General features: G+C 40.9%; 1 protein-coding gene across 2 annotated transcripts in view; it reads left to right on the forward strand.

Moving 5' to 3' along the window:
- The window catches only part of SPOCK1 (SPARC (osteonectin), cwcv and kazal like domains proteoglycan 1), a 323259-nt gene that overhangs the window by 176216 nt on the left and 132540 nt on the right, over positions 1–14503 (forward strand). For both annotated transcript variants that reach the window (XM_040604741.1, XM_040604742.1), the window contains one exon: positions 12449–12563. In XM_040604741.1, coding sequence (XP_040460675.1) covers positions 12449–12563 — 115 coding nt within the window. The remainder of the gene's footprint in view (positions 1–12448; positions 12564–14503) is intronic.

Genomic DNA, 14503 nt, shown 5'->3' on the forward strand with positions numbered 1-14503 from the left:
ACTTTCTCTCTTCCAGCCCATTTGACAATCCACTTTTTCCACTTTTGAGGTTAGCTGCTTATTTTACCATTTCATTCTGTGCAAAAAAGTCACCAACCTCCTACTGTTTAGACACTCCCAGTCTCAAAATTTCTGCTTTTGGCACAGTTCCAGCAGTTGCTGGACAATTCCAGCAGAGTGGAGTTAATTTTTACAAAATGTTTTTGTAGTTCATGAATTTTCATCTCGGCATGAGGAGTGGTATTAGCTGCTCACTGATTTTCACAGCACTGGTTTCTGTTAAACTCATGCTAGCAGAGGGAGTTCTCATTGCTGCATTTGTATTTACTTCAGAACCAGACGGGACAGCTCTTTGTCCTTTCATTTATTTCCCAGTTAAGCCTCTTCCAGATATCAATTATATGACTAATTGATTATCTGCAGAGGAGCTTCATCTTTTCTTGTTCAGGTAATTCCTCTCAAAAGCAATGAAAATTACATTAGGCAACAATCTATTACACAAGCCAGCCCCCAGTGGATTTACACTTGATGTGGTCCGTGATGTTACGATTTCTGGATTATGTACGAGCCACACGTAGTAGCAGTAGCACTCGCTCTGCAGGGTCTTTGTGGTCATGTTTCAAGGCTAAAATCCACAGAACATTATAATTCTAGTGGTTACTTCTGACAATAAATTCTTTACCTGTAAACTTCTAAATGTGTGATTTTTTTCAATTTCATCCCTAACCCAGAGGTGTTCTGTAGAATGCTACCCATATTGCAGGGTTTTCCACTGTGGCATCAGGTTGACAGGAGCTGCTTCCATGTGGTAGGAGCTTTTCATAATGAAGTCAGTCTTTGAAAAGTCTTTTATTTTTGTGTTTGTTTTGCTCAGTGCACACTAAAACTAATGTAATATGGAAACAAATCTTCCTCTGTTGATGTAGAAAATGAAGTGTTTTGCCCATGTTTCCATGGAGACAATCAGGCTGCCACAAATGAACGTGAAACAGCTCTTAGTTCTGCAGAATTTGGCTGTTTTGAAATCATTATATTAAAAGTCATTCACAGGGGCCCTTTGCTTGTGTTCTGTGATGCCTCCCAAGGGTCCCAGGGTGATTTCTAGATGGTATTGCTACCCCCATTTTAAATGCTGGAAAAGGGAGGGAGGCAGAGTGACTAACTCATGTATCCAATTAACAAAAAAGGCAAAGAGAGAGCAAGAAAACGATGTAAAGGCATCCTGTCCTTCCTGGGCGTCCTGTCCTTCCTGGGCGCCCCATTGACTAGGGCAGCCACTGCCCATGCGCTAAGATGCTAATAACAACTGTAAAGGTTGTAATTCTTCCATGCCTCCTGTTTCCAAGAATGCTACCCGTATTGTACCTTATTAATTAAGTATAAAATGAGCTCCTATATTTTATATTCAATAGCTTATAATGTTTGGAGCCAAATTCTGTTTCATCTGTCCTGCTAAATAAGCAAAGGAACTTAATGGGAAAAGTTGAGGTTTTCTCATTTCCAGGGCTGAATGTCTTATCTAGTTTAACATTTAAATACGCATATGTAGAGATATGCAGGTGCCCGGCTGGGAATTGCTGTAACTGTAACAACGTTGACATTCAGTCTGTCGACAAATAGAGCAAACTCGTCAGCCTTTCAAAGAATTCATACCCAGAATTTTTATTGCTTGCCTAGCTCTCTACAATGTTGTCTTAGAAAAGATTTGTAATAATGCATACTGAAATGCCAATTTGTAAAAAAAGTTGTTTGGTCCTTATTTCTTTTACTATTTGTTGATGGAATCAGTAATAACAGGGACGTGCTTTTGCTTCTGCATTACCTCTAAAAAATAACTATTAAAAGATCTGTTTGTTATCCATGTCTTCAAATGAGATTTAATGACATAAAATATCATTTGAAGAATGATAAAATTTGATAGGTAAGAGATTTTTCTTGCTGAAAAATACAGAAGAGTTGTATGCTTCAATTTTATTTTTTTCTACTCATAGTTCACTGTATTATACTTCATTATATTTTTTAATCAAAGTTGGAAAAGGGTTCAGTATCTCATGAACTAACTATCTGAATTAAATCGTGGTAATTTTTTCCCCATTATAATTTTGCTTCAGTTAAGTATAAATTACAACAGCTTCACAACTATTACAGAAGTGTTTCGTGGCATACAATGCAACTTTTCTCCAAGCAAATCAAAATATATGTTTGTATTAATCTGGAATGGGAAGGGTGTATCTTTAATTATGCATGAGTAATTTAAAATACTATTTTCTGAACAAGGTATAACCTGTTTTGTTTTCATTGGCCTTGGAGTAAAAATAATTTGCATTGATTGAAATCCCACTAAATAAATGATAATTCACTCCAGTGTGACAGAAAGCAGAAATAGTCTAGGTCAGTTCACAGGGAAAATTACATCTGGCATTTCAAAATCACCATAGGTTTGTCAAGTTTAAGCATTCAGAAATCTCAAAGTTATCTTAAATATGCGTCCTTTAAAAAAAAAAATATTATTTGTAGTCTTTTGGATGGCTTTGATTTTTTTAAAAAACCTTTGTAGTTTATACTGTCACTATTTCCCCATCAGCAATGAGAATAATTTAGTTAGTTAGTTAGTTAGTTAAATTTAAAAAAAAAAAAAAAAAAAAAAGAAAGAAAGAAAAAATGGCTTTTGGAGAAAAAAGCAAAGTTCTGTTCTGGTGCTGGGATCTAGAGGTTTTAGGGAGTCAGCCGGCGTCACAGGACCCAAGTTCAATGGCAGATATGGAAAATGCAGCCTCAGCTGCTTACCGAACTGAAACCTGACGTACAGCCGTTTCACAAGATGTTATCAGCTAGCCACTTCTACCAGTGTGGAGATCCAAGTGCTTGCTCTCTTTTTTTCCTCACATCATTTGCTAGAAAATTGAGCGTGAAAGTCTGAGGGAGCATATTTCATTCCAGGAGAGGTACGGCTGGGCTGGGAGCGCCGGGGCAGGGGAGGCAGGAGCAGCATTGCTGCCGCAGGAGCTACACCTGCGCGGGCAGGGCAGGAGGTGTGGGGAGGGTGGGCATCCCCGCGCGGGTAGGGGCATTTCACTGGGCTCGCGGGAAAGGTGGGGACAGACTTTTTAATGGGGACTGTAGCAATAGGAAAAGGGGGAATGGTTTTAAAACTGAGAGAGGGTAGATTTAGGTTAGATAATATGAAGAAATCCTTCCCTGTGAGGGTGGCGAGATGCTGGACGGGCTGCCCAGAGCAGCTGTGGGTGCCCCATCCCTGGCAGTGCCCAAGGGGCTGGACGGGGCTGGGGGCAACCTGGGCTGGTGGCCGGTGTCCCTGCCCTTGGCAGTGGGGTGGAACTGGGTGGTCTATAAGGTCCCTTCCAACCCAGCCTGTTCTGTGAGTCTATGCCTGTGTTGTTACAGGGTACCTCTGAAAAGCAAGCAGAGCGCTGAGGCAGACCAAAGCGAACAGCCACATTTTTAGCTCTGCTCCTGTGCTGAGGGTCTGCTGAGACAGCTACCGCAGAGCTGCGTCCTCCCTGCAGGGCAGAAGCAGTTGTTCCTTCATTTTCTCATGTTTCACCAACTAAAGATTAGAGCAATCTTTTGAAGCTCTCCACTTCCATCCCAGGAAACTGTAAGCTGGATCGCCCTGGGGGTTTGGGGGACTCTAGAACAGAAACTGTAGAGCTGCTTTCATTAAACATATGCCAAAGCCCCATGAGTCCTGGAGAACGGGGGTATTTTTGTATCCCCACTACTTCCTGAATTAATGATTGAATGGAACATCTGACCAACGTCTCTGTCTGTGGGGGGGGTTAGGTCTGTTTTGCCATCAGCTTACCGGGATATGCAGAAACACACCCTCGGGTACAACACACACAAGCATGAATCGTCACACAGTGAAGGGCTCGAAATGTAGAGGAGCACTGACAGCACTGGTGCCGGGTCGTACCGAGCCGATGCGAGTGCTCGGTACTTGCATGTTGGTTGGACCCTTGCCTTGCAGGCAGCAGAGTTGTTTGTGAACAGGGCACCTGGTGCTAGCTGGAACACCAAGCAAGTTCCCAGCTATCTGACAGCCTCTTTTTTCCAGTGGATAGTTTGTTGGTTTTTTTTTGGTTTTTAGATGCAAAAGAAGGTTTAAAAACAAAAAACAAATGTATGAGGTAAACATACCTAAACATATGAAATATTTATAAACCTGCTCCAGCGTAGGGAAGTATTTGAGATACGTTTGCAGTATATTAAGCTATACATTATAATGATTCATTGTTAGAAATCAAACCAGGAGCTTCTCTTTTATGACTCTTCAGCAAATACCAACAATGGTCTTGTACGTGTCTCTACCTGTCGCTGAATACCTACATGGATGGTTGGGACTGATTATCACACCCACCGATGGAAGCACATTTCCTAACTTACAGTCCTGTGGTTTTTTTTCTTTGCTTTGCTTATTTTCACTGCATAGGATGTCCATGTATTTGTCAAGGAAATTTGTTTAAATACTTGGGTTCTTATCCTTTGCTTTGGAAAGGAAATCTGTAGAGTCCTTTGAAGCATCTTTTGCCTTGGATGGCCCTCAGCAACGTCAAAAGCAATTATATGTCAGTTAGGAGAAATTATTTTTGAAAGTGCCTGTAAAAATTAAAATAGATGTTTCTGTGCGCTATACTGATTTCTTCAGCCACTCAAACGTGAGAGTGCTCCAAAACAAAACTATATGAAAATACTGCGCAGCGATGGAATAAATGCTGACAGTTTGAGATGTTACTGTTTAACAGCCTTGAGAAATTCCATTTACTGAAAATAATTCACATACATGTTTGAAACATTCAGGCTTACGGTAATTAATTTTCAGCTGAATTGATTTCTATATGCAAATTGCTCTGAGTAATTATGCAGAGAGGGGGAGCAGGCGAGAGAGAGACTTAAATATCTGAACTTGCTAATGGAAGACATGGTCTCCCCTAGACTTGGGGGAGGGCTAACACCAGTTTACTCCCTAATGAAGCAGAATGATTTATGATAAGATTTGCAGAAGCAGAATAAAAACTATTGGTAATTATTTGTGATTGATATGGAGGGATGTAATTAATCTGTTATTAAATAACGTTTTTTAAAACCAGAATTATTAGCAGTATCAGCTCTGAGAAGAAATGTACAGTCAGTTCCAATAAACAACATAGTCTTAGTCACTCAACGTGGCCACTTACCAACCTGTCAAATAAGAAAATCTGGGGAAGGGGTAATAGGCAGAAACCTATAAAAGCCTGGAAGTCCATCACGGGCTTGGGTGTCTTGTTCATATGAGGGTGATGGGCTGGTCCCATTGCACTTGGCGTAAGCTCCACTGGCAGTCATATCTCTCAGCACATGGGTTGGTTGGAGTTCACCACTGGAGTATTGAAAACTATCGTGTTTTCACAGAGAAGCAGAGCAACGTTCACCTGAGTGCTCTTTAAGTTATTGTGTATGGCCATGTTCACAGTAAGAAAAAAAGGCATAAATTCATCATCTACTTTCAAGCTGAATAGATGCTCTAATTCTGGGAGGAAATCTATGGTTTGGCTTTGAACACTGAAATGTTAAAGCCAAAATTGTTTTTACCCATCATGTGTGGAGAACATGCCCTTTTCCTAGTAAAAATCAAGGACAAAGTTTGTAGAGATTTTTATTTATACATGTTTCGGCTGGCTGTATGGTTTCTTACATGTTCGCTCTACGCCAGTTTTCATGGAAGCCTGTAGTAAAACTCCTCCAAGCCACTAAACTGCTTTGATCACGTTTTCTCTTTGGCTGTCACCCTGCTGTAAGTGGCGACAAGATGCTGATTGGAAACGTTGCCCCTTAGATCTGCAGTCTGACATGCAGTGCCGCGTGAGCTCCGCGCTGAGCGGGGATGCAGCGGGGTGAGGAGCCAGCCTCGCGCCCCTGCCTGCCCAGACCACCTTGTGTCCACGGCTTCCTCGCTTGTACAGCCAGGAGCTCTGCCCTCCTCCTCCTGCTTGCTTGCGGAATATCGCCAGAATCAGATAATACATAATGATATTGAAATGCACGCCTATAATGTAATGCATCATTTAATTCAGAGGCTTTGTTTTATTATAATTTTATTTTGTTTTAAAATATGCACTAGCATCTCTGCATCGAAGGCAGCAGGTCCCATTTTCCAGTTCATCATACCTTTCTCAACAGATGTAGTTCTTTTCTCATATAGTCAGAACAGTTCCGAGGGGGTTGCATAAAAGCAACTTCTCTTGACATTTCATTATGTGGAAGCATTTTTGTCATTGAGTGATCATAGTACTTATTGTCAGGCAATTTTGAAAACAAAAAACCCAATATTTACATAATGCCATTTCTTTTTGATTGTGTAGTTTGTTTCAGCTCCACTAAACAGCTATGAAATTACTCTCTTCCCCCAAACGAATGGTCATAAAAACAAAATCAAGCTCATAAATCTTGCTGTGAACTAGTTGTACAGTTTCTGCAGGATTACACATCCATTGCTGCAAGACATTGAAAGTATTTATTTGTTATCACCCTTTTAAAGTCAAATGTGTGAAAAATAAATTTACTCGGTTATGATTAACACGGTGACCCATAGTTGCAGTATATAGAGCCACAGTCTTATAGAGTAACTTGTCCCTGTACTGCCGTTGTCTGAACTAAGGAGTTTCCTGCAAGTCGTAAGTCTTCTTTTATACTGGCAATATATAAAAACATGAAATGTAATAGAAAAGTATCTCAAACGCTGTTCTTAGGTCTTTGTCCAACACTGATTTATCTTGCAAACTCACAGCTTCTGGTGGATGGTGCAGGGAGGGCAGAGGAAGGTGTGTACGGTCCATAAGGCAGCTTTATCTGGTCTGCTTTGTGGAGCTGGGAGGGAAAGGGATTTGTGATGCAGTTGGTGTCTGTAATCCTTTTGGTCTTGGAAAGAGATGTCAGCATACCATTAGGAGGTTGTTTAATTGTCTGGTGCAAACCTTGGTGTTTATTCCTCTTTATATCTCCTGTGGTTATCTTATAGAGATAACCACAGAAGATTTATAGTTTTAGGAGGGAGCTGAGGTTGCTATGCATAATAAAAGTTTGACCCAAAAAAAAGGAATGCAAGTCTTTTGCCTCTTGGTGACAGGATTCTGATTCTGCACTTCTATTTTGTATAGGCAGACCTAGCACAGGTTTTGGGTCCCTGCATACGTCTGAAAGCCTTTCCCCTTTGCAGTGCAGTCAGCTGGCCTGGAGAACAGTTTTCCTACAAGACTGTTGTGGCCAATGAAGCAGAAACTTTAGCCCATGTAAACGCTTCTTGACCCCTGCTCTGCCAGAAAGGAAGAGAAGTCGCAGCTCAGAGTACCAGGACAGCTGGCCAGAAAACAAATGTCAGCAGCAGGAACACCTAGGTGTTCCGTGAGGAAGAATAAGACTTTTTGAGCCAAGATAAAAAGCCCAAAATTCTAAATTTTACTAGGATAAAAACTTCTGCAAACGATTATGCTGAGGAATTTGCAGCACTGCATTTCCCTGCATTTCAGCCAGATATCTCCTGGGATGGATATTCCCTTGGAGGCCAAGTGTGCAGGGATCTGAACAGGGGAAAAGCTCAGGACTGGGAACTATTGAAGCCTGGACTCACAAAAAGCTAGACAGGGTGACTGAAGTGGATATTCAGCAAAGAATTTAAGTTCAGATGAAACCTTTAATTCCAGCACTGCTGGACACATATCCCCTCCAAAACCTTTGGGCCAGTCCTCAGCCACTGTCAGGTCAGGTTAACTGACTGTACCAGTTTCACCTTTAGTCCCAATCTACAGAAAAATTGGAACTATGTTCACATATTAAAGCCAGGGTTAAGGTATTTATGTTACTACTGTGCAGACAGACTTGAGTAACTATGTGCAGACTCTTTGACATAGGAAAGGAATGGCTGCAATATTCCTTTCAAGTTGATAAAATAAGATCTTTTTAATAAAAAAAAACTTCAGGCTTTTTTCTCACTCCTCTTCCCACTTTCATTTATTTATTTGTACTTTTGGCTCTTCGTTTTCAAAAATTTCATATTCATTGCTTTAGGACAAAAAGAACTGGGATGACAAATATGGTTGTTATGTTTCATCTTATTCCCAAGGGTCTTTTCTTCTGCAGATGATGAGCATCTGCTCCTAGTCATGTAGAAATCTGATTAACAAAGCATGATCTTTGATTAGCATATTTCAGAAACTGTTTCTTATTATAAGCTGTCCTTAGGGCTTGTGTTGCTTAGCAGTAGAACAACCTTCCAAACTTATTTAACATGTTGAGGAACTTTGCAGACATATAAATCCCTGTTTTGACCTTTTATGTTCAGATGGATCGTGCATTCTGCATAAGTGGCAAAAAAATCTCAAGAAATAATAATCCGCATCATGGGATTTTTTTCCTGTCTTCTGACAAAGCCCACGGTTTTACTTGTATTTAATAAACTTCCTTCTACTGTTTTGAACTGTATGAAGGGCTGTTTCGTAATGAATAATAAATGATGCTTCTATAGTGATAGTGTGTTCCGTCTAAGGATCTTCATGAGCTTTCCCACCATGAATAAAATAATTCATTCAACACACAGGCTGGGAAAAGCTTCATTTATTATTATTATTGGCAGTATTGTTATTCTTTTCAGATTTTAGAAGCAAGACACTGAAGTAGAGAAAAGTAGAGGCCTGATTTAGAATGAAATAGTGACTGGCATTTTCAACTACATCTTTTCCCATTCTTTTGCTTCAAACTGATGACCATTCAACAATATTTTTTCTTTTTTGGTAGACACATTTTAATTGCAAAATATTTGAAACTTGTGTTTCTTTTTACAATAATGTGTTTTGTGATACTATTTCAGACCATACACACTTCAGAAGTGTGTGTGTGTTTATTGCTTTAGAAGACCTAAGGAGTTCCAGAAGTGGCTATAATTCTTCAATTAGAGTAAATTTTAGTATGAAAATTGCTGAATATTGAAACTGTGCATGATGCCACATAGACCACGTGGGCTTAAATCTTGCTTCTCTTATTCCTGCCAAACTCGGATTGACTTTCAAGGCTAAACCCACATCCCCTTTCGTGCTGGCTCTGGCTGATAGAAGACTATGAGCGCAGGGCCAGAGAGTGCTCTCCAGCAGCCCAGCAATGCTGGCAGCTATTAGCCCTGGGCTCCTAGCCAGTTTGTGCAATGGTTTCTGTTGATGCAGCATTTTGTACCAAGGATGTGTCACCAGCGAAAGCAGACAGTGTGCACATGCTCCAGTAAAAGAGCAAGGCCAGCTGCAAGCGAGCAAAAGTTCTGGTCGTTAAATTTTTTGTGTGTGGTTTTGACCTTTGCATTATGTCAGCCCAATGAACCTGTGATCTGGTGACCCTTCACGCTTCGAGTGGTGCTTACTTGTGAAAGGCTTTGCAGAAGGAGGGTATCTCAGGCTGCTTAAGAATATCTAGGTAGACGGTTCGGTAAGGAGACTGTGGCTTGCCATTTCAATCCCTGTCGAATACCAACCTCAGTCTTTAACTCAGTCTCCAGTGAGAGCAGAGGATTAAGAACGTGTACCTGACCCACTGTGTTCTGGGAGCGTAAAGAGCAGGGGATGGGCTGCTTCACATGTGCTTGTTAGTCTGACTTGGAAAAGACAGCAAAAGGCAGCAGCAGAACACCCTGAAGAGCCCTTCCAGCCTTTGGGCTTTTCAGTGGGACAGACCCTGCCCCCTCAGACGCTGCCTTTGTATTTCCCGAGTGGTGACTCATGGGATGTCGATGCCGTGTTGTTTATGGTGCAGAAAACACATGGTCTTTTCTCCTTCTTTGCTCACTTCACCTTTTCTATCAGTTTTAATGGCTTTAGAAGAAAAAGCTTTTAACATATTTGGATTGTTTCTGTGATTTCCCCATGTCTTACACCAAAGGCATTCCACTAAATACATACACACTAGCGAAGCGCAACTGCCCATCCCAAACGTGTAATCGGTGCTAATGTGGTGGGAGCTTGGATCTGTGGCTGTTCAAACCAATGCAGAACAGCTGCAGCACGTCAGCGCTGCAGGGAAACTGAGGAATCCTCTACTTGTTGGAAGTATGTTTGCTGTCATATAAAGAAATTCAGTGCATAGCAAACTGAAATGTCTTGTGCTTCAAATAGTACCCTTCAAAAGTTTGTCTGATTGTTCAGTAAAAGTGGGGAAGACCATTATCATAATGTGCAGGAAGAGCTTTATACAGCCCCAAAGATGAAACTAAGAGTTGCCCATCTCCAAGAGTAGCCCCTTATGTGGGGGAGGGAGAGGAGAGGTAAAATGGGATTTGGGGACATGTAAGAGGAACAGAAAGTCAAATCCAAGACATATTAATGTCCAAAATAAGCTTCTCTAAAAGTCATTTAAAGGTGAAATTTCTCTGTATGGCTGTGACTTCCCTTCTTCTGAGTTATTCATATAACCATTGTTTGAATCTTTCTAATTCATCCTGGCAGATATGTCTTATTGCTGATCTTTAGAAGCTTCCTTTTGTAAGAGAACGAATTTAGATAGATAGCCTTTCAAATGGGACTTGATTGCAGCAAAGTATTTATAAGAGATTTTCCCAGGTGGGATCAGTGCTCTAATTGGAGTGGTATCCAGCATAGCACTGTATCGCTTCTCTTTCTTTATTTCAAGGATTAGCAAATCACCGCTCATTTAAGGAAGCAATCTGTAGAAACTTGGCAGGAGCAGACAGGCTTGCACACCGGCGGGACAGCGAATGCTGTCTGCTGCTGTTGGGCTTCTGTAGGGACCAGGAGGCTGCTCCAGCTCCTAATGCCCCAGCATCTTCTTGCCTCTCTGAAGGAGCCACTCCTGCCTCTGCGATCAGACCCTCTTGCTCACTTTGGGTGCTGAACAGGATGATCCCAAACCAAATCCTGATTTTACCACATCAGGCCACTGATACTAGCTTAACATCTTCATTTATTTGAGGACAGGTGAAAGGCATGCGCAGTTCTAGTAAAACCTAGTGTAATATGCCGTGTGCTGATTTCTTCGTTAGTGTTAGGAGACATTTCTCTGCATACAGAAAAAAGTGAAGGGGCTCTTCAGACTCCCACTGCTCCTTTCTGAGTGTTGATTGCATCTGGGGGAAATGGCTCATCGCAAGCTAAATGAGGAACCTTGTCAGGAGCCTCCTGTTAGAATACTGGCAGCGTATCGCTGTGCCATTTCTGCCTCCCGGCACCCTTTGCAGAGAAGCAGGGCTTGTGGCTCTGTGTGCGTGAGTGCACGTGTGTGTTCATCCTTGCCTCCTGGATAAATGCAAATTCTGGCGAGTATTTTCTGTCTGTAGGCCTTTACGTCCGTCTGTGTCATCGTTAGGGTACGGCATTATTCACTCCTTCGAGCCCATGGTTGTGCTGCCTCACCGTGCACTTACAGCGAGGCGGATTTTAACAACAAGATTGGTAACTGGATATGCTCAGGAGGAAGGTTCATGGGATCTTTCCTAATCAAAGCTGTAAAGAGGGTACCAGAGGGTAAACCCTAACTAATATCCTGCACTTCCCCAGGCAGGACTGCATGTCACTGGCACTTCTTCCAAAGTCCTGACTCGCTGCAGTACCACAAATCACCCATCACAGCAGAGGGAGAGAAGCTCCCTTTACTGCTGCCATGTCCTTTTCTCCAGCAACTTAAGAACTGTTGAAAGATGGACCACCTGGGGCTGGCTGGAGTACTGAAGTACATTTCTGGGCTATATAATGTCGGAAGGAGAATAAAGAGTATAAGGACTGATTAAGAGGAGGCACTTTCCCTGGGGAGCATCGGCAGGGACAGCAGCTTGGGCGTATTTGCTTTGAGACAGCAACTCATCATTCTCTCTGTCCACTTCTGACAACACTGCTGGTGATGCAGGTGGTATAAAAGCCCAGGATTATTTTATTGTTAATACTGCTCTTCTACTCAAGCATTTTAAGTATGGGAGATGCTTATCTGTAAAAATTAAAAATAATTTCTACAAAATAATATGCCTTTTGTACAGTATCTGTGAAATCAAATTTATTAGTACTCTGCAGTATGTCAGTTATTAGATAGCTTCTAAGATACTAGTCCTTTTGTTACTTGTGAGGATTTTATATTCCACTGTAACTTTTCTGTGAAATAAACAGCATGATGTAGGTTATTATGCGAGAACTTCATCCCAAAGTGTTATGTTTAGTATTAATGTGAATGCCAAGTTAGGCTCGGGTCACTGTTTAATAATCAAAGTCCTTAAGCTCTCCATCTATCTTTCTACTTCGACACCTCTATATGCAGTCTGCAAACAACGGCACATATTATGAAATGGTAAAGTATTTATTCACTCAGATGAGGGAGCGTTCATTCTAACCAGTCGTCATCTGTCAACCAAGAGAAAACTTGATGTGCATTTCTCACTTTCTTTTTTAATCTGTCTGGTTTTTTATAGCCCTTGATCCATCCAAAGATCCGTGTTTGAAGGTGAAGTGCAGCCCACATAAAGTATGTGTCACTCATGACTATGAAACTGCGATTTGTGTAAGCCGCAAGCAGCTGGTGCACAGGTAAGGAGGTTTTATGTTGTTTGAGGTTTTTCTGTCTTCAGAGACATCCAGTATGATAAGTAAAAGGAAAAAGCTCCAAAATGAACATGAAAAAACTTAATTTTAGAATATTCCTTTATCAATTAATCTGCATTTTTTCCTGAAACCAAAGAGAAGTCATCTTATTTTTACCTGGGGCCATTCCAAAAAGGTGAACAGGAACATGGTGCACCATGTAGCGTGGAGTGCAGAATGCTCTCCCAGTTCTGGGGGTGTTTTTCTACTCCCAGAGAGCGGTGACTGTGCATGTTTTCAAATCTGAGAACCTGGAATATGAAAACATTGTGTCACAGACATCTACAGTTCTGGTAACTTAATTGGAAACAATTAAAAAGAGATTAATAAAGGTATTATTTTCTTAAAATAGATCAAACCTCTGCTTAAATTTGGTAAAGAACTGATAAATGTTGGTGGAACTTTGTAGAGCATCTCCCTGGGGAGTCGGCTAATTACAGAAAGCTCCAGATCTGATTGTTGAATGACTGAATTAAGAGCAAATGAAATCACTAATATGTTAAAAGCTTTGGTCAAGATGTTCCAATTAGACCACAGAACTTCACTGAGAGAAGCTATGAATAAACAAAGAAAAACCTACTGAGCATAGGTTGAAATACACTATGAAGAATCAAGAATTAAGACATTTAGAAAAAAATTCAGAGAAAAAAAACCCCTGATGTTACCCTGTTTTGGAAGCAGAACAAGCAGAACCAGTAAGAGAAATTGCTCTTGAGTATCTCTAAGTCTGGCTGAGTCGAGGCGCAGAATAGAAGTGAGGAAATAAGCCCCTCCACTTGCCAACAGATTTTGAATACAACTGTACTGCTGTAGCGGGCAACTCTGAATGGTGTGTCTGTACTTTAAGAGAAATATGTTGTCTTGCTTTCATTATATTTGAGTGATAAATCTTGGGACTGGTCTGCAATTTCTTTCCCTGTTTAGCAGCGAAGCAAAAATTTCCTGTAACTCAGGTCCCTGAATGTCGTTGTCAGTTGAGATTGTAGTTCCACAACTGATTTAAGCCAACCTAAATTCAGGACGATCTGATTCCCATGTATTAGTACTACAGCTCAGCTTTTCTCACTGCCACCTGGCTGAGGAAGCTAATCCAGTAAAAAAAAGTTGTTTGATTTATAATACAAAGCTAATGGTGTAATGTGCACGAGGCACTATATTTAATCTGTGGTTTTCTATATGGGATGAACCCTGGAAGGATGTTAGGAGTATGGCTATGTGAAGTGCTTACATTCTAATGACATTTTTGGCATTATGTAGCTTACATTTTCTAGTTAGGATGGATTTAAAGCACTTACATTATGTAGTAGTCCTTATGATATATAGATATAGATGTTGAGCCAAATGCTTTCTGAGCTATTTCCAGTATTTAATGTCCCAAAAGTAGTCAAAATGGTAGAGAGAAATGGTGTAGAGGAGGAGCTGAATATCCTTTTATTATTTTTTTTTCAGAAACCAGGTTGTGTTTCATATGATCTCTCTATGATTCCTCCACTGCCTACAGCTATTTCAGCTGACCTTTAAGTAGCACTGAGACTACGGAGATGAATAGAAAAGTATTGAAAACTTACTTAGAAAATTCTCCAAACAATTTCTAGCAAGTTTTGTAATGCTGAAAGAACTACTGCTGATGTGTGAGAGTGGCACATATGTCCCCGGAGTGTTTTTATTCTCAAAATACCTACCCTTGCCTCAGAGGGTAGGCACGTCAATGAGGAAAGTAACTAGGCCAAATTCTCTGCTGATTTGAATCAGTGGAGTGACACCACTAAAGGTCTTCATCTATAGTCCCACAACGTTCTGTTCTTTTTTCTGTGCCTGACCTGAATACTGCTGTATGTCTGACTCTGGTCATATTTAGGCTGTGTTCTTCAGGAGTAAATGCATTA

Source organism: Falco naumanni, chromosome 8 (assembly GCF_017639655.2).
Source record: "Falco naumanni isolate bFalNau1 chromosome 8, bFalNau1.pat, whole genome shotgun sequence".
Taxonomy (NCBI): domain Eukaryota; kingdom Metazoa; phylum Chordata; class Aves; order Falconiformes; family Falconidae; genus Falco; species Falco naumanni.